Source organism: Diceros bicornis, chromosome 10, assembly GCF_020826845.1.
Source record: "Diceros bicornis minor isolate mBicDic1 chromosome 10, mDicBic1.mat.cur, whole genome shotgun sequence".
NCBI lineage: Eukaryota > Metazoa > Chordata > Mammalia > Perissodactyla > Rhinocerotidae > Diceros > Diceros bicornis.
In genome coordinates, this window is record NC_080749.1 from 77,823,742 (window position 1) to 77,850,160 (window position 26,419).

Genomic DNA, 26,419 nt, shown 5'->3' on the forward strand with positions numbered 1-26,419 from the left:
AAGTTAATTTTGATTTGTACCCGTGGTGTTAATTCCCAAAAGTTTAGCCAAGTAGAACATGAATTCATGCATATTTTTTTTTGCTAGCAGAAAGGAGATGTTAGAAAAGGCAATTAAATTATAGAATTATCCATGATGCAAAGGTACTGGTCTGCAAAGAACATTTTCTTCCCCAAGAAGATTCATGGCAGAGCTGCCTTCCTTAGTGTGTAGATAATATTAGTGGCCCAGCAAGTGAAGCAAAATGTGCACAGATGAGCTGTTCTTAAGGCATCTCTGAACAGCTCAGCATATGAGAGATGTGACAAAGCTGATGATAACATACCCTTCAGAGTTGCAGGAATGGCAAACCCATAAGTAACTCTGGGCTCACTGATGCAAAAAGGAGGTTGCTGGCTGTTTGATTGCTGTCCTCATTGTAGGGATGGATTAAGCTCACCTCCAAGATTGCAAACTCCTCAAGGCTGGGACCAGCCATATACAGTGTCTGGGACGTAGGACGCACTCCATACATTTTGGGTTTGAATACTTTTTCTGTGTAGTACTTTATGCTGAATTACAGAGATGCAGTGAAAAAAAATGGATAAAGAAAACTGGAATATTCCAATGACCATCTCACTCCACTCTCTATTTCCTTGTGTTCATTCAGTCATTCATTCATCTGTTCAACAAACATTTATGAATCATCTACTGAAAGCCCCCCATTGGTCTAGGCCCTGTGGATATAAAGATATTGTCCCTGTCACTCAGGAGCTCCCATCCCCGTGGGGCAAATTGTCACACAGGTAAATAATTATGGCAACATGAGTGCTCGAAGAGGTATGTGAGCAGGCTCAGGGAACTCTCTTCTCCTGTCACTCACACTCTAACTGGATTTATCTTTAACATCGTCCATTCCTCCCCTTCGCCAATTGGATTAATTATTTGGCTTTATTATTTTTATTTTCAACCCTAGATATTAATGTTGCCTCTAGGCACTCGATACTTGTTCTAGAAAATGAAACTCTCTCAAACTAGTGCAAGTGAAAAAGAGGTTATCATCAAGGTCTGTTGGGGACTTGTGCAGGCAGTGCAAGAAGCAGGAAAGGCAGGAAGTGAGGCGGCTCCAGACGGCCCCACTGCATGTCCACTCTGTTCTCTCCGTTTGTGTGGAAGAGTCCAGACTCCAAGGCAGAGAATCTGACGGCCCCGCTGTCTTTCCAGCCAGGCCACTTCCTGACCGCTGGGATCACTGCCACTGTATTCTGATTGCTTCCTTCACGGCACTCACTTAGTATGAGCTGCAATTATATGTATTTTAATTTACTTGTTTATATCTGTTTTCCTGTCCAGGTTTGGTAGTGACCGTATCTGTTTGTTACTGCTGTATCCAGCCACTAGTACAGTGCTTGATCATAGCACTTCGTAAATAAATAAATGAAAGAATGGGGAGGGGGAGTGCATGTGGTCAGCCACCCTAGGGATGGGCTTCCTTCTGGTACCAGTCAGCTTGCAGGGGAGGGGGACTGAGGAGAGCCTTGGGTCCACTGACCGCTCAGAGAGTGGAGGAGGGTTCTAAAGAAGGGAGGTACACAGGGCAATCTCCCCCCATTAAGTCTTGGCCAACACTCCAGCCACATGTTCGTTCAACTGCAAAGACATGCCAACCTTTACACCTGGAGACCCTTCTCCTTTGTGGCCCAATGTAAATGCTCCCACCCCTTTCTTTTTAAAATTTATTGAGCAGCTAATATATGCCAAATTCTATATCAGATGCTTTACATGCATCATCTCTTTTCATTTTTACTGAGATTCTAGCAGGTACTATCCTCATTTTACAGCTATCAAACCAAGCTTGAACAGTTTAAGCAGTTCATCCAAAGTCATAGAGCTCGAATGTAGCAGAGCCAAGAGCAGAACATAGGTCTGTCTAATCCCAACGCTCCTTCCATGACATTTGGCTGTCTCCTCTGTACAGTATTCTCCCCGCTCGGGCAGACCCTTCTCTGTGGTAGCACAGTGCCTTGTTCGTGAAGACAGCACAGCGTTATTACACACTTCCAGGCACAGGCAGTTCTGGCTCCACTGCTGCCCTGTCCCTCGTAGGGAAGGGACTGTACCTGCTTCCCCTTTGTGTCCTCGGTGCCGATCACTCAGTGGGGGCTCAGCCAACATCTGTCCGCTGGGCTGAGCTTTGGAAGAATAGGCAGTTACTGTGCTATTTCATATTTTTAAAACTCCACAAAATACCGTGAGTACCATATAAAGAAAATGAAATTATCAAGTCTCATAAATATTCTTCCATCTCTGTTACTGAAATTTTAAGAGTGCAGGTATATTCACCCCACCCATGTAATGTTTGGGTCACATCACAGTCAACTGAGACTCAGCCGCCTGTTACTGTGGCTGGTAACTGCAGAGTGATGGGATGGTCCAGACACACCAGCAGAATATTCCTTTGACTCAAAACAGCAGCCTGGTATAGCTATAGTTGGGCATTCTCTCATTCAGCAAATAGTTGTTAAATATCTCCTGCGTGCACATTATTAGTCAGTCAGGGGTGGGCATGGTGATTATGCAAAAATGTCTGAGAGGACGGTTCTGCCCGTGTGTCACTTACCATCTAGCAGACACTGCTTCCAGCCGCACTTAGGATGTAAAGGAGGGGGTGCCCAGTGTTGGGAGACACCTCCTGACAAGGCCCGGGGGAACTGAAAGGAAGCGGGAACGGTCGAGAAGGACGTCACGGAACACGTGGCATGTCAGCTGGAACATAAGATTTGCACAAGCAGACGCCTCTCAGGTCAAGGGCAGAGCTCACACAGAGGCGGGCGGGAGGCCAACACCGGCTCGCACTTCTCTGTAAAGGGCAGAGCAAGAGGGGCGTTTGGGACAGCAGCTGGAAGCCCCATTGTTGGTGGCCTGGAATGCAGGCTGTAGAGATGTGACTGTATTCCTAAGGAAGGGGGCCGAGTGGTCCTGATTTTGCTTTAGGAAGAGCGGTCTGGCAGCAGCCTCGGGGTGAAGGTGCAGAGGAGAGACCTGCAGCAGAGAGCAGTTGTTTGATGTTTATTTGATAATGCTGGGTCTTCAAGGATCACACAAATGATCACACAGCTGTGTGTGTAGGTGGATTGAAAACTTGGGTCAGAACCATTTTTGAAACTCAGACATAGTCTAAGTGACTCATCAGTAAACCAAGTAGAATTTCTGAGGAGTCATCACAGACAGACTCAAAAAATGCACGGTGTGAACGGGGAAATCTGCTCCCAGCTCTCAGAGCAGACAGCCCGGGTCAGGGGCGGGGGTTAACACGGGAAGCTGACATCAGAAGGCGTCTGGGAGAGCCTCTTGGCCTCGCAGCATAGTGCCTGCCGGATGCCAGCAGGGCGGCTGTGAGGCAGAGTGGGCAGACTCTGCCCAGCCAGGTAGAGAGCCTGGGGAGAGGAGGGATGGGGAGATGAACACGCTGGAGGAAAATCAGAACAGCGTCTGAGGCGCAAAAGGCAGATTTCTTAGTCGCAAACTGAGTTTGCCAAACTGGATTTAAATTAGTAGAAGCAAAACAAGGGAACGTGATTTGGGAAAGGTGAAGCAGTGGCTAAATGAACGGCTAACCCGAGGTCTCGACTGTCCCCCAGCAGCCTGCGCTGCCGCCTGGTCGCCCTCCTGGACCACGCGGTTTACGGTGTGAGAACCCTCGAGGGCCACAGTCAAGAGCGGCCTCAAACGGTGGGCTTCAGTGTGAAGCTGCAGCAGCAGGCACGCCAGCTGGGGCCGTGGCCACGAAGTCAGGGCTGTGTGTCTGAAGCAGCACCAGACACAGCATCTGCAAATCAGCCACTGCAGGCGCGAATTTTATGAGTTCCCCGTATGCAAACTACCGTCAATCACGCCTTCATTGATCCATTCCTCCAGGAGCTTCATTTCCAAATGCAAAGGCAGCCTTTCAACACAACCTCACTGTAACACTGCCTTTGTCATCCACTCCTTCTATTTAAAGCTACTTCATAATGAACTCTTTTTTAGATTTGAATGCTTAGACCCCTTATGACTGCTGCATCATGAATAGTGACACTGTGAGGTTCCTGTATTTTCATGTGCACATGCGAGCGCCCAGGATTTCTCCATCTTCTCAAAGACATTTTCCTAGGAAAATAAATTTAGTGAATTTATAAATAAGAAGGTGGAAAAATAATACTACTCTCTTCACATTAGCCAAGCCGAGTGATCAAAGCAGAAACAGAGCTTGGCCCAGCAATTCACTAGAATTCAACATTATTATGGAATATCTAAGAATAGGCAGAAACTATTTTTTCCTTTTTTCTCTCATTTCTTTAAAATCTGACATTCTTATCTTACTTAAATGCTTCCTCTGGGAATTGTATGCAGTGTTCATAGTTGTATTTGATATCAGAACTCAGCTATGGACAATTTTCAAAGGATACATTCAGAGCTAGGACATATAAAATGACAAAGATAGATGTTTTCTATATCTGATGATGGTTGAATTTTTTTTTTCTTTTAAAGAGGAGTAGGCAAGAATAGTATAAACGTCTAAAAAGGAAGTGTCTAGGGGCAGGCCCCGTGGCTTAGCAGTTGAGTGCGCGTGCTCCGCTGCTGGCGGCCCGGGTTTGGATCCCTGGCGCGCACCGACACACCACTTGTCCGGCCATGCTGAGGCCGCGTCCCACATACAGCAACTAGAAGGATGTGCAACTGTGACCTACAACTATCTACTGGGGCCTTGGGGAGAAAAAGGGAGAAAAAGGAGGAGGATTGGCAATAGATGTTGGCTCAGGGCCGGTCTTCCTTGGCAAAAAGAGGAGGATTAGCATGGATGTTAGCTCAGGGCTGATCTTCCTCACACAAAAAAATAAATAAATAAATAAAAAATAAAAAGGAAGTGTCTATAAGCCATGGTTTATATTATGTTTTGCCTTAACATAATAAAATATATTCAGTTTTGGAGAAGAGAGACTGGAAGCAGGGAGAACAGTTATTTTATGTTTATTCCATACTTCTGGGTCTTTACTGATTACACAACTATGTAGGTGGATTGAAAACTTTGGTCTATGTAACTGTAATGTAGTTAATGTATTTAATAACTAAGCATTGTATTATTTAGAAGGGCATGGCTGATGTGGTAATAATGATGGTAATTATTAAAATTTTTATATAATACTAACCAGCTGTAGTGGCTTGAAATGTGTGAATTTTATTTAAAAGAACTACATTAGGAGGGTAACGTCATTTTTATACATAACTCCATTGCACTGGAAACTACTAGGCCGGTATTATTTATTGTTGGATACCCACTGTTAATGACTGTCCTGGGCTGGATGCAGGTGTTTCCCCCCACATCTTGGCTTCTCTTAAAAAAAGAGGGAGGGGCTGGCTCGGTGGTGTAGTGGTTAAGTTCGTACTCTCTGCTTCGGTGGCCTGGGGTTTGCAGGTTCAGATCACAGGCACAGACCTACACACCCTCATCAAGCCATGCTGTGGAGGCATCCCACATAACATAATAGAGGAAGATTGGCACAGATGTTAGCTCAGAGACAATCTTCCTCACCAAAAAAAAATTAAAAAAAAAAAAAAAGAAATGGGGAGATATTGGTCAAAGGGTACAAACTTCCAGTTGTATAATGAACAAGTTCTGGGGATCTAATGTACAGTGTAGTGATTATAGCTAATAACACTGAGTTATATACTTGAAAGCTGTTGAGAGTAGATTTTAAATATTCTTACCACAAAAAAAGAAATGGTAGTTATGTGACAAGATGGAGGTGTTAGTTAATGCTATGGTGGTAATCATTTTGCAATATATAAATGTATCAAATCAACACATTGTACAGCTTAATTTACACAATGTTATATATATATATTTTAAAAAGAGAGAGGAAACTATCTTTCTAACACTATGAATGAATAAGAAAGGACAACTTAACAAACAGACGATTGAGGGATGCTCATGAGATCTAAATCCTTTGCACCGCCTTGTCAGCCCTGCATGATCTGGCCCCTGCCCACCTTTGTCCTCACTTGTAGTCTAGAAGCCTCAGCCTCTGCCTCCCTGCAGACTCCCTCCTCATCTGTGCCTTGCTGTTCATTCATGCTGTTCCCTCTGCCTAAAATTCCCTCCCCCCCCCCTCCACCCATTTCTTCTTGCTTGTCCTTCAGATCTCAGCCGACTGTATAAAATCAAGTCCCCCTGTCCTGGGACATAATAGCATTTAGCACCATGTGTAAGTGCCTGTTTATTTTTGTGATCATTTGATCAGTGCGTATACGCCCTCCAGTCTATAAGTTCCAGGGAGTCGGGTGCCACACAGTAGGCATTTAAAAAATATTCACTGAATGGATTTTTAAAGGGGGAAAAGAGAAAAAGTGAGAAAGAACTTAGATTTGAAGAAGTTAATATTTTTTTAATAAGAAGGCTAGAAAAATTAAGAACCATAAAATGTGAGAATAGAAAAAAATTTAAAGGAATTTTGAGTCACATATATACAAATATATGTAGTATTGTAGTCTTTAGTAACACCCAAGTGTTTAGCATTTATGAATGTCAAGATTCAAAACCAGCTTTCTGATCTGTAGTGTCAGAACCTCTGCAAGTCATATACCCATAGCTTATGCTGTTTACTCATTATCATCTAAATACTCTTATATACAGATCTATATGGAGTAGGCTGCCTATTTTTGAACATGATTAGGAAATAGGCTATACTGCTTCATTAAATGTTCTAGTCAATAGAGTCGCATTACACACGCATACCATACCCAGGTAATCCATAGCCCATGAATCTGATAAGAATAAACTGCTTGTAACTCTAAAACTCAACAGGTCATGATTTAACCACTGATGAAAACATGTAAAGACTGTGCCAAGCTTTCATGATCATCGTTATGGATGCTACTTACCTTTGCACCACGCAGGACTCTGGTATTTGTCAGTAGCAACTCAGAGATCCCCTTGATAGAAAGCTGGATGAGCCAGGTTTGGCTAAAGTTGATAGAGCATCCTCTAGTAATTGCAAGTTCTGTGAGATAAAGGTCAGTTAATTCTATTAGGCCAGAAGAAAGAATACGTGCTAAATTTGACTACAAAATACATATAGGTCATTAAAAATTGAATATCAGCCTAATCTATTGAAATCCATAGCTCTCATATATGTATTTACTTTTACTATGTTCTAAATGTTTAATTTTCAGAAGTGTGTTTGGGAACATTTTTTGTATATGGCTAATATTGCCATTCAGAAAATGCAATGCCCCACATTTTTATGTCTCTATATATTTTAATGGAGTTTCACAACACACTTCTGTGAACTTCGAGATGACTGTTTTCCACTGCGCAGATAAGAGAAGCTGAGGTGTGAGGCTATTTCTGTAAGTTTTCCAAAGATCCCCCCTGAGCCAGTGGAGAGGAGGGCCTGAGACAGAAGACAATCTGTGTCCCCACTGAAAACACGGCTTGTAGGCGTCTGGAGTCTGCGGGGGGAGACGGCCAAACCCCAGTCGGCTTTTCACACTTGCCACTGACGTCCTAACAAGGAGACCTTTGTAGAAATGTGCACACAAATCAAGAGGGTATCAAGGTGATTACCAGGATGAATGTTGCTGGTCGGAAATACCTTGAGTATGCTTGATGGCAAGAAGATAGAGTAGTTGGCTTTTCAAGGCCTTTCTAACAGTTATTATTCTATCCAGGGAGAGATTCGTGCATGAAAAATATTTAAAGTGTTTACCTTTCCTTTTCCTTCATAGATCTATGCAGTTCGATCAGTTGTTCCCAACAAAAGCAATAATGAAATAGTTCTGGTGCTACAACAGTTTGATTTTAACGTAGATAAAGCAGTGCAAGCCTTCGTGGATGGTAAGTATCCATGTCTCTTGAACCAGAAGATGTTAGGGGTAAATATTGCATGTATTCTGTTTTTTTCCCTTAAATGAATTGAATACCAATTAGTTACTAGTACTTTAATGTTCATAAAAATATGGTAGGCTTTAAAAATACATATACATACTCAATAAGAACAAAATTTAAAGTTCTTTTTCCGTCATTAAAACAAAAGACTGTAGATAGTTTCCAAAGGATACCTATTATAATGCTACTAATTCCATTGTCCACCAATCATTCCAATTTGTTATTAAACGTATCTTTATTTGAGGGTGTCCTTGTAAATGGAGGATGACGTACTTCTCTCCTGATCTGGAAAGTCTTCTCTTCACCCAGCGTAATTCTACTTGGCTTTATGACTGGAATCCTTGAACTTGGTGCTTACGTAGTCTGAGAGGACTGGTTTATTCTTTAATATCTTTAGTTTATGATTTTGAGATTGCCTAATTAATCAGAATATCAGTTCGTCTTCTACCTCTAGAACCTTTTTGCTTTCTAAGAAAAAAAATTGTTTTTTAGTTTAGACAGCCCATTGCTAGTGATGTTATAGAATCTAAAGTCTCAGGAATGTGTTTATCCTATAAATGTATAACTTACTGCTTTAGATTTCCTGTAAATTATGGGGAAATTCTCCTCTCCTAATCAAATTAAATAAGTTCCATTTTTGAACGAAGGTCTCATACCTGTCCTTAGTTATCATATGTCTTCTGTCCTGGTATGAGTTTCTATTTTGTAAATATGAACTAGCTAAACATAATCTGACACATAAAGTCAGGGAAGACAGCACATTTCCCAGTTATATCCTATTTACACTTTAATTGTTAAGGACGGTTTGATTTACTTATTTTCCTAGGAGTAGAGTAATCTTCCTAAGTTTCTACAAGTATAATTGCATTTCAGGCGAGGTCTTGGAACCAGGTAACGTACTCACATTCTGATATCTGCAGTCAAGGTTTAGGGTCCCAATGTATTAAAAAATGATTATCATTCAAAATAGACCTGCAAGCAGACCCATCATGCATAACTTTTCTGACTGTTTTTCCCTGCTTCATGGACGAGCAGATATAGACTCTTTAGTAGTCATAAGAAACAAACAGGAGAGAATGCAATATTAATCCAACTTTGCAGCATTCCATGCAATTTGTCTCAAGAAAAAAATTTTGGAAATATGCACATCCTGGCTTAGATAAACTCCCTTTTCAGGTTTTACTTGCGAACATCACTTGCATGGAAAAAAGCTTTAGGAAAGGAAGAAGGTTATTATCCCCATCCCTCGCCAGCCTCACTTGGATGGAGGCCCCACAATGAAAGTTTTTATTACACAGTGACCCTGATGAGACATACAGATGCTCAGGAACTGATACACTGTCATCAAATCCGTCTGTGTTTAAATAGAGCACCTTGCTTGTCCTTCTTGAAATTTTCACCTTGTCAGTGTTGAGATCTCGTTAAAAAAACCCATTGATTGCTGAGAAACCTCGTATCATTTTGGTTGGGGACCAATGCAAAAGCTTGTTTAAAAACCACCAAGAACCAAAACTGTTTGTTAGGAATCACTTTTGAGGCATATTGAAAGCACGATTTCCGAGTGGCTTAAAAAACTTCAAGCAGTTTCAGTGTAATTAAAATTTTATAATAACGTTTTCAAAATGCTCCGTAAACCTGGATATTTCTTCTTCAGAATTACTCTCTAAAAGCTCATTGTCCAAATTGCAAATAGAACTTATGTGAAAATATGAAAATTAGAGAAATAATTGAATATTGCAATTGAAAGCAGTGAGCAACTCACCTCCTTTCTTTGATAAAAAGAACAGTATTTAACATTTTTTAAAATTTAATGTTATTTAGAAAACTGAAGTTTAGCTATAAGTAAGAACTACCCTAATGGTTATTAACACTGGCATGAGTTACCAAGGAACCTAATGAAAGTGACTACCTAAAGTTCTTCTAAAGGAAAATACTATGCAACATTAATTCTCTGGGCAAATTAGAGAAAGACCAGCCCAGTTAATAAAGAGTCTGAATTATAGCTTACTTTTAAGTGCAGTCTTATTATTTCAAGTACATGTAACTCAAAAAGCCTAAGAGGGGCACTGGATTGGAAGCTTTGAATAGAGAGGAATAATTAGCCTGTCTAAATATTAGTCAAAGCACTGTGGCCTTCTGCTTATCTAACGGTGACAGCAGACTCAATAATAGGGATCCTCCTAATTTGGAATTTGTTATAAAGACCAGCCTGAAGTTTATCTTTGCTTAGCCAACACACTCATTGTACAGAACTATTAGTATAATGAGATTGTATGAAAATGCTTAAAATTCTTGAAAGAATACATTTAAGAGCTCCTCTTTTAGAAATACCTATTTATATGAAAACAACTGATGTACTCATTACCAGTAACTTATTGTTGAAATTACCTCCAGCACAGTTGGAATGAGTGAAGACCTTTGTTAGAACATTTGGAAATAGTTATTAGAGTTGACCACTGGTAAAACATTTCTTTTACAATATTTTATAACTTAATCAGGTGAGGCTTTTCCTCCAAGTCCGTACAGTTCCACATATGGATGTGAACGGCACTGACAGAACCTGGGACACCACTTGTCATCTGGTGAACTTTTGTTTCAAAGTGGAAGCCCTGCAAAGCTCGTGTCCCATTCCTGTCCATGGTGACGAGAGCAGAGCTCACGTCATATACACTGTCCTCCTCCTTACCCTGCAAGTTGTGACCAGAATGAGCAGAGGCAAAGAGAGCAGGAATGGCCAAACAAAAAGCTGAGATTTGCTTGGTTAATAATATTCAAAATCCCATGTTTGGTCCAGAAGATTATAGGTATTTTGATTCATATATCAAACAGAACAATTTTTATTCTACCTATGGCCATGAAGCTATCAGAAAATTCTCAAGATATATTTCATTTTCTCTAAGACAACATAATGATAAAAAAGTAAGCTTCACGTAGTGGGGCTTAATATTTTGATAAAACCAAGATCATGCAATGAATTAAATAAAAATCTGGAAATAAAAATGAAACTGGCATTTTTATTAAGGTAGGATGTATCAAAACAAATGAAAAAGCCAAAAAAAAAAATTGCTACCTAGATGGAAAGATAGAGATGAATTTTGTGTGGTGTTTTATTATGTGAATACATGTTGAAGATTCTTTGTCTTTCTCTAGGCAGTGCCATTCAAGTCCTAAAAGAATGGAATATGACAGGAAAAAAGAAGGTAAGATTAATATTGATTGTAAATTAGTAACATCTTCAGTCAAAACCATCATGGTGGTTATCATCTTAACAAGACTGCCAATTTTATGCTTCTTTCACATATGTTAATGTGTACACCCAGAAAGCTTCCAGATTCACACTCTCTTCAGTTATCAGCCTTCCTCACTACTGATGCCCTTGTTCTTGGTTCAAGCATTTGTAACCACCAGGTGTGCTTTAGAAGTCCCAGAGTTTTTCTTTGTAAGTATTAAGCCCAGTGGAGAATTCAAAAGGATTCAAGACGTTAACTTGCCTGGACATATCCTGTAGCTCAAAGGGAAAAATCAGGGAGTGTTTTAAAGATACTTATAAAGTTCTAAACATATTTTCACATGTTTTCCCAACTGAAAGAATCTGTCCAGGGCTACTCTGAGATAATTTTTTGCTGAGTTCTAAGCTAGATCTTTAATAAAAGAAGAAGAAAAGAAAATGCCTTAAAGCCATAGTAAGTAAGGGCCCTGTTTTCCCTTCTTGAGAACCCTGGCCCACTGCTCCTTGAGAACAGAGGAAGGGAGGCTTTACTCTGCCCCATTCAGATTATTCTGCTTCTTGCCTTCTCACAGAGTCTGACTTCTGGGCACACAGGAGGTGTGCCTGTGCACACACTGGCCCCTGTCTCCAGCACGTGCCCTCGTGATCTGTGAACATATAGGAGAGCGCACTAGCTCCTTAAGGTGCAACTCTCTTGTTCTCAGGACTTTCACAAAAAGTCTGCTTCTCTTTTCAAAGTAACTGCCCCGCCCGTTCCCACTGTTTCCCAGCAAGGCCTGTGTTTTGGACATCTCAGGATATAATACGCCAGCCTACCCTTCCCCATGAGGGAGGATCACAGGCCTGTGAAACAGGTGTTAAACAAACCAAAAAAAGCAGTTTTACTTTTATAATATCCTGGGATTACTGAAATTACCGGAATTATCCTTTCTCCTTTATTTTTCTTCCTAGTTTCATGTGGAATAGGAAGAATTATGAGGGTTTTTTTTAACCTTTGTATGTCACTATCTTTGACAGTCTCTGCTTATCTTTAATCATAGCTTCCCAGGCTTCTGGGTGAGATGAAGGTGATTTGCAAGTGATTAAAAGGCAGTATTTACACTTACATGGAAAAATTTCAGATGTATGGTTTGGGTATCAAATTTCTCTGATGTGAAAAAAAGAGCAGACAGCAGCTGCAGACCCGACTCATCACCGAGTCTCCCTCTCAGAGGCTAGTGGAGCGGGGAAAGGCCCCCCCAGCCCAGTAGGCGTGGGGCTTGTGTGGGAAGACGTGCCACTGGCCCCCTCCACCCAGTGGAGGCACGGCTTCCAGCTAGAGGAGCACTTACTCGGGGCATGATGGTTTCCATGGAAAAGAAACGGAGTGGGGAGGAGAATTAAGAAGAGCAAACAGTTGCTTTTTCCTTCTTTTCCACATGTGCCGAGGAACAAAGCCAGGCTGAGGTTCACCTGGGCCTCACTGATGTGGCACGTGGACGTGGTCTGTGTGATGGCTCAGGCGCCTGTTCTCATTGGCTGAGGCCTGAACCGTACTGAATGCTGAGTACACTGAATAACCCCGGTACAAAAGCCAAAGTCAAGTAAAGCAGACAACATAATTAGGAACAACATCTTCTTAATTTCCTATATATTATTATATATTGACCATTAGGGCATTTTAGGAGAGAGACAGTAAAACTCTGTCATATTGTGATAATTGAGGTCTAAAAAATTTCATTGTCTAAAATGCAGGGTTGTGTTATTTCGAAGTAGATAAACAGGAAGTCTCGTAATGCTGTTCAGCTAGCAGCCGAGAGGTCCAGGGTCCAGCTGTGCGATCCACATCCAGGTGACCCCGATCCGCTGGCCCCGATCCGCTGGCGTTGCTTTGCAGCAGTGTCTGCTCCGGCTTATGCTCATGGGGAGGATGGCGGGTCCTGTGGCTGCCTGGGACCCCGGGACAGGGGCACGATCCCAGGAATCTCGGTTGGTTGGTGCCTGTTTCGTAGACCCAACCCAGACTTCGGGGATCTGCTCCTGTTTCCTCATTTTGCAAGGGCTTGCCTGCCTTTGTCGCACCCATCCTCCTCTCCACCTCCTCTCCTCCCCGGAGGATCAGACCTGAGTGTCCTCCTTGCCTCCCCCACCCCCGTCAATGGCTCCATTACTGAATTCAAGTTCTTTCAGGGCAGTTTTCACAAGATTTTACTGTGTTACCATTCACACATGTAGCCCTTCAGTTTGCTCAAATAATATCTTAGCTACTTAAGCCATTCCCTGCTATTTTTTTCCTTTTAAAGGAACTTTTTTTGTTTACTATTTTATGAGGTAAAAGTTTATACAACTTATGGTAAGAAAGAAGATATTTACATTAATTTGGGTGGTTAATAAAAATGTAGGTGTTTTCACCCATTCTATTAGAAGAGCCAGGAAACAAACCAAAAAAAGATAACATATTTTGATCTAAGGTTCACGTTTTATTTCAAGGGTCTGAGCTGAATAATATTGTCTTCTTGTTTGTTTCTCATTCTAGAACAATAAAAGGAAAAGAAGCAAGTCCAAGCAGCACCAAGGCAACAAAGATGCTAAAGACAAGCCCGAGAGGCCTGAAGCAGGGCCCCCGCAGCCACCACCACCACGGATACAGAACGGCCACGTGAATGGCTATGAGAAGGACAGCTCGTCCACCGATTCTGCCAGTGAAAAGCCAGTCCTTATCCCTCGTGAGAAAAAGATCTCAATACTCGAGGAGCCTTCAAAGGCACTCCGTGGAGTCACAGGTCAGTAATTCTTAAGTCAAGTTGCTTAGGAAGACATAAAAGAAAAGGATGCACAGGGAACCCACTGGGACAGTCGCTGCTACTGTGGCTATTCCCGGAAGTGAAAGGTTGTTCTTCTACAGTGTACACGGATTCAGTCTTCCTGCAGGATGGGGAGGGGGTGGGGGAATATAACAAAGCCAAAGAACAATTGCTCAATCTGGACTTGCACTAAGTCAGAGCATTATTTTTTCTAAAAAACATAGTTCTAGTCTCTATTAGGATCATCAGGAAAATGGAAATTCCAGTTTAAAGAAATTTTCTTTATAGACACCTTTGCTGGGATAAGGGAGGGATAATTGATGACAAAAGAAAATGTTATGAAAGGGTAGACCAAATTATTTTAACTCCTGGTGTTTCATATTATGTGACAGAATATAACCTTCCAGGATGTTGGAATCTGGAAAGTTAATTATTTGTGCTATAGCTGTATACTAATTAATCTACAAAAGGCTACTTCTTAATCAGCTGTATGACCTTGGGTGCATCATTTCATCTGGGGAGTCCCACTCCCTTTCTGTAAAATAGGAAGTCTGTACTGGAATCTGCTAGATCAGTGGTCTTCAATACTATCTGACCCAATGCTCCATTTTTATATCAAACCTTAAAATAAAATTCATAGATAATATAATCTGCCTAGAAACGGAATTTTCATAAAGTAAAAATTTAAGAAATTCAGGAACAACTAAAATAGAAGCCCTAATAAAATGGCCAGATGTTCACACCCATTTATAATGGATCACTTTGCGCTTGAAAGAAGTAAGATAATAGTTAACTGGAGATTGTGGACACCGGTTTTCATATTTGACAGGTGAAGTAGGAGATAAGTATATTTTTTTGTAGATGTGGAATTACTGAATGCAGCTGCTCCAGTGCAGGCTGAGAGGGGGTGCTGGTTGTCCACTCAGATACCGTGACTGCCGATGCGGTTGGCCATGCGATTTTCCAATGTGAAAACTCTTGGTAAAGTTCTGAACAACATAAAGTACAATTTTCTCTTAATTTATACAGTAGTTGAATCCTGGAAATCCATGGATTTCCTGGAAAACTGTCCAAAAAATCCTTGGTGTTTGTTAGTAAAGTGTCCAGGAGGACATAAAAAGGTGAGGGTGCAGGATGCCTGTAATGGTGAGGCTGCTTGCACCCTGCCCTCCCCACCCCACACACAGTCATTCTGATAAATTTTAAAAATGCCCTGTCGGTTTTTCAAAATGCCTCCCAACAGGTGGTCGGTGAGAACCACCACACACGGTGATCCCCAAAGTCCTTCTTCTAGTTGTAAAATCCCGAGTCTGTTGAATCAGTGACTCTTTCGATTCCTCTTATATGCAAAGCACTGAGCGAGAAGCCACAGTGGATGATTCAGCTAGGGGTATAGGTGTGGTCGAGGCCCTGAGGGCATCGCATTCTGAACCCTGGAAGAGAAGACTGTGTGTCTGCTTGTGAGTTTAAAGTCTGAGGAGAGAAATCCACATCTGACCGAGTGACTCAGGGAGATTTCGTGGGAGCAGTGGGTCCTGAAGGACCGGAGACCTGAGGTCGAGAGGACTTCAAGGGTTAGAGAGAAGCAGGAGAACTTGACTCAACACCCCTGCAGACGGCAGACCTGCTGTCTGTGAGGACTGCTGTCCTCTGATGAACCAGGATGAATGAGGCAGGGCCCTGCCTGGGAGGAGTTGTCTAGCAGAAGAGACAAGTGCAAACAGGACATTGCACCGTGATCCGTACCAAATCAGGGGTACGACATGGAAGCATTAAATAACTAGTAAGTTTTAGAATTGCTCACAAGGCACTAATTTTCTTCCATAAACACATTACCTAGCAACTCTATAATAGTGAGTGCTATAATTCAGATAATCCTTATTACAGGATGATTTCTTAACACCAAACAAACAACAGAAATAACCTATTTCGATTTAGAATCTGAATTTTCTAGGAATTTTTAAATTCGATTTTTACCGTGCCTACACTTTTGAAAATGTTTTGATTTATAGTCAGGGCAGGAAAAAGAAATTAAATAATCGAGTGGCAGATTCCCAACTTTGCTTGTGATTGCTTTCACATGAATTACTTTCAAAATCTAATTACTCAAGTTGCTGGTTTGATATCAATCATAGACTAAAAGCCTAGCACATATATTTGTTCATTTACTTATAATTTATACCTTCTTCCTGAAACAATTTTGGTAACTCTATCAAGTATATGGCATTAGAGAAATGCAATATTGAAGTGCTTCACTTCACAGCAGATAGCTGCCTTGCGAGTTAAGTACCTGCCAGAGGAGTTCTCTGGACCAGGGAGCTTTTGCAAACCCTAACATGAAACTTTCTGTGAACAATCCTTTATTGCACAAAGAGCCATCCCAGTGTTCCTTCGGTTTTGTAAGTTTAGCATGAAGGCATTGAGATATGTCAGTATTATCTCTTAATGTTATTGTCATTACAAATCTATGCTAAATGTAAATTTTTCTGTTAAAGTATAAATGATGGTAATGGAAGGTTATTAGATGTTTCTCCAAAAGGAAGGGAATCCTCCTGGTTGACCATTAACTTAATTAGCATCACTTATTAAGATCATAAATTTTAAAATGAGTTTGTAACTAGTTAGGTTTTTCTTCCCAAAAGTAATGAAAGGTTATCAGGAAGTTGATACCGTAACTGTCAAGTGACTTTAAAATGCTTGTTCAATCTGTGGGAAATCCTGAGACTTCCAATAGCTATTTCCCAGATGAGTGATAGGTCTTGGACATTCTGCACCCCATTTTGAGTAGATGGGTGGAACTAGAAGGGATGGGAGTGGTCCTTTAATCCCATCCCTCACTTTACAGCTGAGAAAACCGAGGCCCCCCCTTTGAGCAGCTGAGCAGATAACCCACACCCCTGGAGTAACTCTCTTTGGTTTGCAAAAGTCTGACCCCCATCCGTGTAATTTTATGCATGCGTCACAGAGTTACTGCTAAAACCACCGGCTCCCTAACTCCTGGAAGATGTATAATTGAAAAATTAGGAGAAGGTCATCATGATGAGCCATGCAGTGATATTCTGTACTTGAGTGGGTTCGAAGTGCGAGCCTAAAAGAAATCTCCAGTTTGCTAGTGGTGGAGCGTTTATCAAGCTTTCCAGTAATGAAATGGGCTCAAGAGAGCCTGCCCTGAATGCCCAGCTGGGCAGCAGGCTGTGAGCGCGGGGAACGCGTGTTTCATCTTTTTATAACACCTTGACATTCAAGATCCCTCTTCTTAAAAGTTTTTAAACGGAATCGTTTTCTGGTGAGGGAAAAGTTAGCTTTAAGATATATGCAGGTGGTTCAGGGGTGTTAGTGTGACTTCCTACATGAAAAACAGCTGCCAGAAGCATCATCATTTCAGGCTGTAAATAGAGCACTGGCGAGTGGGACAATGCTGCTGTCAGCGTGAAGCTGACAAGTTTGGGAGTTTGACTTAAACTTAGCACAAAATTACTTCTTTAAGCCTTGGAGAAGTTTTTCTGTATTTCAGAATTTTTAATAACAGCTCAAATTAGATCTTTTACATAATCCAATCAAGATCATCCTGCATCCAAGTACAAAGTCAGACAAGCATTAGATGAAGATTTATTTTTACCAAAAGTGATGCCAAGGGTCACTTTCATGTCTAAGGCCCCATCTAAATGTCTAAGCACATTATGACCTTTGGGTCCCGTTTTCCCAAATGTTCCTCCCGCTCTATTTTTCTTTTCTTTCTTTTTTTTTTTTTTGTGAGGAAGATCGGCCCTGAGCTAACATCTATGCCAATCCTCCTCTTTTTTGCTGAGGGAGACTGGCCCTGGGCTAACATCCGTGCAGATCTTCCTCCATTTTATGTGGGATACCGCCACAGCATGGCCTGACAAGCCGTGCGTCTGGTGCGCGCCAGGGATCCGAACCCCGGCCGCCAGCAGCGGAGCGCACGCACTTAACCGCTATGCTATGGGGCGCCGCTGCTCTATTTTTCTTGAGGCTCAGATTGCTGAAATGTATAGGTGCTTATGACCGTACAGGCGAGAACAGGAATTTAGATTCCTGTGTTGTCTTTCTCCCACTGGACACAATTCCCCCCGCAGGGGAAAGGAGCAGGATTGAGGGCCACCACCTGGCTGCGCTGAGGTGAGCTTGGGGGCGGGGCTTTCCTTGCTTCAGCTCCTCTTGCTGGCACCAGCTGGCTTCCCTTATATCCCCTCATCTTGTAAAGCATCCTGGGAAGCCAGCTCTTCTGCTACCTGTTACTTATCTCAAACAGAAGGCTCCGTGCTGTGCTCACCGACCTCCACAAACCGGACTTCACTCTCTGCCCTGTATTCTAGAACAGGAGCAGAGCGCCATTTTGCGGTGCAGGGTCTGTGTTTCCGCAGGGCACTGGCACCGAGCTGCTTTCTCATTCTCAAAGTGAACCGAACCAAATGTGACAGAAGGGGCCTGTTATTTTAGAACATGGGCTGCTTGTCCCTCATTTGTGCTTCTTATTAAAAAAGAAAAAAAAGAAAAAAAAACAACAGACTGTTTTACAGCGTTTTTGTGGTGTGAGGTTCCCTACAGAATTTCCAAGCAGATTTTTTTATGCTGCTGTTGGCCCTTGCTTCAAGATTATCCCCCCGTGCTTCTCTAAGCCCTATATTGGACTAGAGGATTAGAAAACATCAACAAGAAGAAAGCAGCTCGCCTAGGACTTTAATAGTAAAGCCAAATGTGTATATTCCAGGATTTCAGCAGTGCCAGCTCTCACATGGAAGCAATATAATATCGTAGCTATGAACCAGTGCTTTAGCATTAGACATATTTGCATTCACATCTTGGCCTCATCACTTACTAGGTGTGTTACCCTGGACATGTTCACCACTCTGTGTCTGAGTGTCCTAACCTGCAAAGTAGAAAATATCACTCCACTGTACAAGATTGTGGTGAGCAGTGAGTGAGATGCAGAAAGAGACCAGCACAGCATCTGGCACAGAGTAAATACTCAAATCATTTATTTATTTATCTAGTAAATACTTTTAAGCATTCTTTTTTGGGAGTGGGAAGAAGAGATGCACAATAAACCAAAATACAACTAAGTTACCAAGATACTTATAGATTATAGTAGATGTTGTAAAGGCAGCAAGTAGGAGAGAGACCCGGGCCGGGGGGGAGAGGTATGTGTGCAGCAACTTCATATAAGGCCGCAGTGTGACATGAGTTCCTGAAGAGGAGACCCAGATGCCTCAATTCGGGTTTCTCACACCAGGTTATGGTGGTATGAACGGCCAATGTTTTATTTCAACCTTAATTAAGGACTTTAGCTGAAGCCCTTGTAGAGCTCTAACCATAGGTTTTTACTATTTTTTTAAATTAAAGATAGAATACTTTATTAATATATACAGCTGGCATTAAGTACTGTTGTATGAAGATGTGTTTTGAAAGCTTGTGTTTTAAAGCACATTTATAGTTATTCTCACTCCTCCTCAATGATGATTTTAGCACCTAAATACCTGGAATTAGCTCCCGTTTATGGTGGAGTGTTGCTCAGTCTCTGCCTCTGCTTCCAGCAGCGCTGCCTCTGAACTGTTCAGGGAAAGTTAGAGGAGGCCTTGATGGCATTGTCAGTGACTGAGACCTCTGCTTCCTTTCCCTTTGTATGAAAAAGCAAAAAGAGACGGAGGCAGGCGTAGGATGTAGCGACATGAGGGCACAGGAAATATAAAGCCCCTTGAGCGCTTTTCTGTCACGTGGGTAGAGTGAAATCCAGAGCCCTCTCTCTGCTCTTTCTCATTTCTCATTAATGAAAACTATTATTTTGCTGCAGCCTCACAGCAGCAACACAAAACTACTCGCCTCTAAATAGCTGATACCTTCCTAACCTCCCTCCCAAACCTCCCTCCCATACCTTGTTATGGTGATTTCACTTACAAATGGACTATGTTAAATGGAATGCACTCCTTGCAAAGAACAGAAGGCCTTCCAATTTTTTTTTTTTAATTTTCAAACAAAGATTTAAATGGCTCTATCAAATGCAATAAGAATTAAGTCTGTTTTTCAGGGAAATAAGTCAGTGAAACAAATCAAGTTAACATGCCTACCTTGTGTCATTGACAGCTTTAATTTATTGACTTTATTATCTGTTATCTTTTAATATAAATAAACCTTTGAAGGTATTAATGACATATGATACCTTGTAAAGACAATGTAAGTAAAACTAAAAGATTTGTTTCCAATTGGAAAGTTATCAGCTTTATGCTGTCTGAGCTGATCAAGTTTCATAGGACTTGAATGAAATAATAAAGTATGTCTGTATTTGATAAAGAAGTTATGAAAAGGCAGAACTGACTGACATTATGTTTTCTGAATAAACCTATCTGTTTTGGTCTCTGTTCCAAAGTTATTTGTTCCTCTGAATATCTGTTAATTACCCCGTCATATGGTGATAGCAGAATGATGAAACATGCAAATCTAGGTGTATAATAATTGTACTGTGAAAAGAGTTTTCTTGGGGCTTCGTCCCTAGACCATTATTCTGTGTAACATCTTAAGAGAGTTATCTTTACTCACTGTCTCCATTTCTTCACCTCTCTCTCATTTATCAACCTATTCATTATGACTTACAGCCCCATCACTCCGAAGAAATTGCTCCCACTAAGTTTACCATTGGCCTCCATGTATTGAACCTAGCAGACACTTTTCAATCCTTACTTTTCCTTTTCCTTTCAGCAACATTCAACACTGTTGACCACTCTATCCTTAACCACTCTATCTTTTCCCTTTGGTTTCTGTAACATGACGTTCCTGGTTTCCCCTCCATCTTCATTGCTTCTCTGTTTCCTTTGAGGGTTATTCTCTACCTGACTGATATTTGGTGAGGCTCGTCAAGACTTGGTTGGTTCCAAGTCCTTTCTCATATAAAGCTATACTCTCTTCTTAGATCATTTCAACCATACCCTAGCTTTACTTAAGTAAGCTGGCTCACAAACTCATCTTCCCGGTCCAGGCTACTCGCTCAACTCCAGACTCTTTCTTGACATTTTGACTTTGACATTTCAAAGCACTTCAACAACATGCTCAAAACAAACTCATGATCTCCCTTCCCGGTCTTAACTTTCTTTTAGTGTTCCTGATCTTACTGTACTGTCTATCCAATTGTGCAAGTTAGAAATCTAGGCATCAGTCATGACATTTTCCTTTCTCTCACTCCCCATATCCAATCAATCACCGAGTCCTGTTGATTTTCATTCCCAAATATTCCTAGTATCCATCCATTTCTCACTGTTTCTACCTCTGCCTTCCCAGCAAAACCACCATCCGCTCTTGCCTGTGCTGCCGCAATAGTCCACTCATTAATCTCCTAGCATGTACTCCTGTTCCCCTCTAAATCATTCTCTATCCTGTAATCTTTTCAAAATATAAATCTGAACTCTTTAAGATAAAGACTAAAGGTCTTACTCTGGCCTACAGGCCTGCATAGCCTGGTCCCTGTGTCCTGCTCCAGCCCCATTGTATGGCACACTCGTTCTTACTCTCTCTGCTCCAGCCATAGTGGTCTTCTTTCAGTCCCTCATATTGGCCGTGTATATCAGTCAGGTTCAAGTCAGGAAACAGAAGCCACACTGGTTATTTGAATGGGAGGAATGTAATACAAAGAATTGCTAACTAAAACAGTAGGAGGTGGTTAACTACTAAAAGGGATAAATGAGGACTCTAAGGGGTCTAGACATGGCAAGTGAGCAGCTGCTATCTCTAGGAAGACTGGACAATAAAGGAACTAGGACTGGGAGAGTCCCTCAATCCAAGACTGAGAGTCTGACCTCATTGAAGAAGAGTGTGGCTACCAGAGGAACATGCAGCCTTGTGGTGGCAAAATAATTTGTCACAGGACATGGACTGAACTGTTCTGTAGGAGAGACCTGCCATTGCCAGAGGGTGTACATAGACTGGAACTGGTCAAAGCCACTGCCAGTGGGAGGAGAGCAGGGAACATGGCATGAGAGTGCAGCTGGAGCTGCTCGGCATGGCTGCTGTCTCCTGTGATCATAATGATGAAGGACCAGAACCTAGAAGAGAAGGGTATTCCTGTCCTTATAGCCTTGCAAGGTCACTTTATTGCCCTCTACTGACAAAGCTCACATTCTGCTAGTTGGCAAAAGAGAATTGTTTACAGGGCCCAGCTCCAGTATCACAGAGCAGGGCAAAGAAGGGTGGATTTGAGCCAAAAGACAATAAGTTGATAACTGGCACACCATGCTTCCTCCTGCCTCAAATGATGTCTCTGCCTGGAATGCACTTTCCTGCCCTCATCACCTGATTAGTTCATGTGATTTCAGGTGAGCTCAGCTGTTACTTCCTTGGGGAATTCTTTCTTCCTATCCCTAGGTCAAATATGCCAGTTACAGATTTCAGAATACCATGTGCTTTTCTTTCATAACACTTATCATAGTTGTAATTCTACATTTGTTTGTGTGGTAGTTTGATTTATATGTCTTCCTGTTAGACTACAAGTTCTAAAAAGACAGAGACCATGTCTGTCTTTGATCACATTGTATTTCTGGTGCCCGGAACAATAACTGGACGTAATAGGCACTCAAACAAGCCTTTCCTCATGGTCTTTATTGATTATTAGTGATAAAATATGTGGAGAAGTGTAGGTTAATTAAGTTTTTTAAAATTGCTATGCTGCTTTTTAGAGATAATTATGGATTTTGTATTTCTGGTTTTAAAAGGAATTTACACTAATTGAAGAAATTTGAAAAATACAGTAAGGCTTAAGGAAAAAAATAATAATCATACCTCCCAGAAACAACCACTGTTAAATTTCATTTCAGAATTTTTAAAATGCACAGCTATATAGGGTTTTTGTTTTTTTTTAACAAATATCATATTATATAGTATGTGACCTTTTGTATTCTTTTTGCTTAACATGAAATTATAAACATTACCTCGTATCATTATATGTTCTTTTAAAACATGATTTTAATGGCTGCATTGTATTTTTATGAATTTGCCACATTTCTTTTAATTATTCCCAAACTATTGTTCATGTAGATTGTTTCCATTTGTTTGCTATTATAAACAATGCTGTAGTGAACATTCTGTGTATATAAGTCTTTATGAACAACTATTATTATTTCTTTGGCATATTTTCTTAGAAGTAGAATTATTGGGTTCAGTGAATATTTTTGACATTTTTAATATATTGCTGTCCAGAAAGATTGTACTAATCCCATTGTTTTTATTTGTAAAACTGATTAGTAGGGAGATGGAACATTTTTAAGGTGTTTCATTTCCATTTGCATTTCTTCTTTTGAAAATATTTAAGAACACTAAGATCAATGATCAAAGAACTACCAATTATATTATTATCAGTTATCATAAAACACTGTCATATTCACTTACATACTTTTAAGTGAATGGTAACATGCTTTAAGGAACACAGATATTAGGAATTTTAGACATAATTTTATAACAACAAAATTATACTTTGTTTTTTCATCAGTTTTTTCTAGATAGAACTACTTTACAATACTAAGTTAACTGTCATCAAATGATGGGCTTTACTGAAGTTACAGGTGTATAGGAGACTGTGAAACCATCTTAGCTCAGTGAGTTAAAATAATTGTTTCAGTACTATATGTTTCATACATTTCTTAAAGTAAGATTTGAAATCTATGTATAATTCCTTCAGTTTACTTATAAATACATAAAGCTTTCACTAAAAAGTAAAAACTAAAGAGAAAAAGAGTTTTCAGAAACTTTCACATTTGAACACATACATGGCTGTACATATATTATGAAAATCTATGAATCAAGTCCATATATTTTTCCCAAGAGGAAGATTTGTTTTCTTTGGTGCTGTTAACAAAAACCACCACCACAGTTCATGTTTTGCTATGTGAAATAAATCACTTCAAGGGTAAGTCAAATATGTAAGTTGATACCAAGATTTAGTAATTGGAAGATTGCTAGTTCTCAGTATTGACAGGAGTTAATTGTGAGAACAATTGCAGGCATTACAGCTGAGTGTGAATGGGTACCAATTGACTGGAAAATAATTTGGCAATGCATATCAATAACTCTTTAAGAAAAAGAAAGGCATGAATTTATATCTTCATTACAAACCCCATTGAATTATAGTAAAGGAATTTTTAAATGTAGAAACCCACAACAATGAAGAAAAAGGAAAAGAGGGATTCAGTTGCTAGAAAAGGGAAAGTAGATGGAAGAGGATTTACTGATAAGCAGTGTATAGGAAGCTGCAGCATGGAATTCAGAGGGAGGGAGCTTTAGGAGGGAGGATGATGACTGCCTAGCAGGAAATGGAGAAGCTCTGGATTTAGAACCAGCAGATAGGGTGGAGGGCAAGCTTAAGAAGAGAGGTATAAAACAGGGGAAATAAATGAAGATATTTTGAGGAACAGTCCACTATCCCCTTACCATCTCTTCTACTCCAGCTTGTTCTATACGATGCCTAACATTTACTTTCAAGGCAAAAAAAGCGGGGGCAAGAGAGTGGAGAGTAATCTGCTAGTATTTTAGTGATCTATTAGAACAAAATTCAAAACTCTTTGGAGGAAAATAACAAAACCCAATGTTTCTTGATGTGTCATCCAAATGTTCAGTACCAAATTTTAAAAATTACTCGACATGGGAAGAAGCAAGAAAATGTGACCGATAATGAAGAGAAGGATTAGTCATTAGAAGCAAACCTATAGACAACCCAGATGTTGGAATCAGCAGACAAGGATTATAAATATGTTAAAAAATTTTACAGAAAAAAAAGGATGGGTATAATGGGTGAAGAGAAGAATTTCAAGAGAGCTAAAAAGAATGAAATGGAAACCCTAGAACTAAAAAGTACAATATATGAATTTTTTTTAAGTCATCAGATGTACTTGACAGCAGTTTGAACAATGAAGAAGAAAGGATCAGTGAACTTGAGGACAAGTCAAAAGAAATTATCCAAACTGAAGAACAGAGAGAAAAAGATTAAAACAATACAAAAAAAAGCCTCAGTGACTTAAGTGATAGTATCAAGCAGTCACATATATACGTAGTTGAAATTTCCAAAAGAGAAAAAAAAGAGACTGGAGGAGGGGATCTATGAAGAAATAATGGCCACAGTTTTCCAAATTTAATGTAAAGCAACAACCCACATATCTAAAAAGCTCAGCAAAATCCAAGCAGGATAAATCATAGAACATCACACCAAAGCACATCATAGTCAAACTACTGAAAGTTAAAAATGAAGAGAAAATCTTAAAAGCAGCCAGAAGGGGGCTGGCCCAGTGTCATAATGGTTAAGTTTGCACACTCCGCTTTGGCAGCCCAGGGTTCGCAGGTTCGGATCCTGGGCACAGACCTACAGACCGCTCATCAAGCCATGCTGTGGTGGCGTCCCACATACAAGACAGAGGAAGATTGGCACAGATGTTAGCTCAGGGACAATCTTCCTCACACACACACACATACACATAAAAAAAGCAGCCAGAGGAAAAAAATACACAGTGCAAACAAGGGAACAATAATAAGAATAAGGGTTGACTTCTCATCAGAAACAGTATAGACCAGAAAACAATAGAATGAAATCTATAATGTAATGGGAAAAATTGGCAACATAGAATTATATATCTAGAGAAAATATCCTTCAAAAATGAAGGTAAAGCAGGGCCGGCCCAGTGGTGCAAGCAGTTAAGTGCGTGCGTCCCGCTGCGACGGCCCGGGGTTTGCCAGTTTGGATCCCGGGCACACACCGATGCACCACTTGTCAAGCCATGCTGTGGTGGTGTCCCATATAAAGTGGAGGAAGATGGGTACGCATGTTAGCCCAGGGCCAGTCTTCCTCAGCAAAAAGAGGAGGATTGGCAGATGTTAGCTCAGGGCTGATCTTCCCCAACAACAACAACAAAAAAAATGAAGGTAAAGCAAAGATATTTTCAGATAAACAAAAGCTGAAAAAATATACCACCTCACCAGCAGACTTGCACCACAAAACAAGCTAAAGTATATTCTTTAGGCTGAAAGTAAATGATAACAGATTAAAATTTGGATCTGCTGGAAGAAATGAAAAATGCTGAAAATGGTAAATATATGGATAAAAAGAAAAAGTTTGTTTCTTTTCTTAATTTTTTAAAAAGACAATTGACTGTTTAAAGCAAAAATAGTAACAATGTGTTGTGAGGTTTACAACAGATGTAGAAGTAAATATATGACATTAAACGTGAGGCAGTACAATATTGATTCAAAGGACACTGTGATAAATTAATAGTACATACTGTAATCCTTAGAACAACTTCTAAAAACACAGATAAAGAGGTATCACAAAAAGCAAAATGCTAACAATTACTTGAAAACCAATTCACCTAAAAGAAATTAGGAAAAGACAACCAAAGAAACAAAAGAATAGATACAACTCAAAATGGTAAACATAATCCAGTAATACGAATAATTACATTAAATGTAAATAGATTAAAAACTCTAATTAAAAAGCAGAGATTGACAGATTGGATA

General features: G+C 40.5%; 1 protein-coding gene across 7 annotated transcripts in view; it reads left to right on the forward strand.

The window, feature by feature from the left end:
* SPATS2L (spermatogenesis associated serine rich 2 like) overlaps window positions 1-26,419 on the forward strand; it is a 166,999-nt gene that overhangs the window by 91,548 nt on the left and 49,032 nt on the right. For all 7 annotated transcript variants that reach the window (XM_058549526.1, XM_058549530.1, XM_058549531.1 and 4 more), the window contains 3 exons: window positions 7,747-7,855; window positions 11,057-11,106; window positions 13,651-13,897. In XM_058549526.1, coding sequence (XP_058405509.1) covers window positions 7,747-7,855; window positions 11,057-11,106; window positions 13,651-13,897 — 406 coding nt within the window. The remainder of the gene's footprint in view (window positions 1-7,746; window positions 7,856-11,056; window positions 11,107-13,650; window positions 13,898-26,419) is intronic.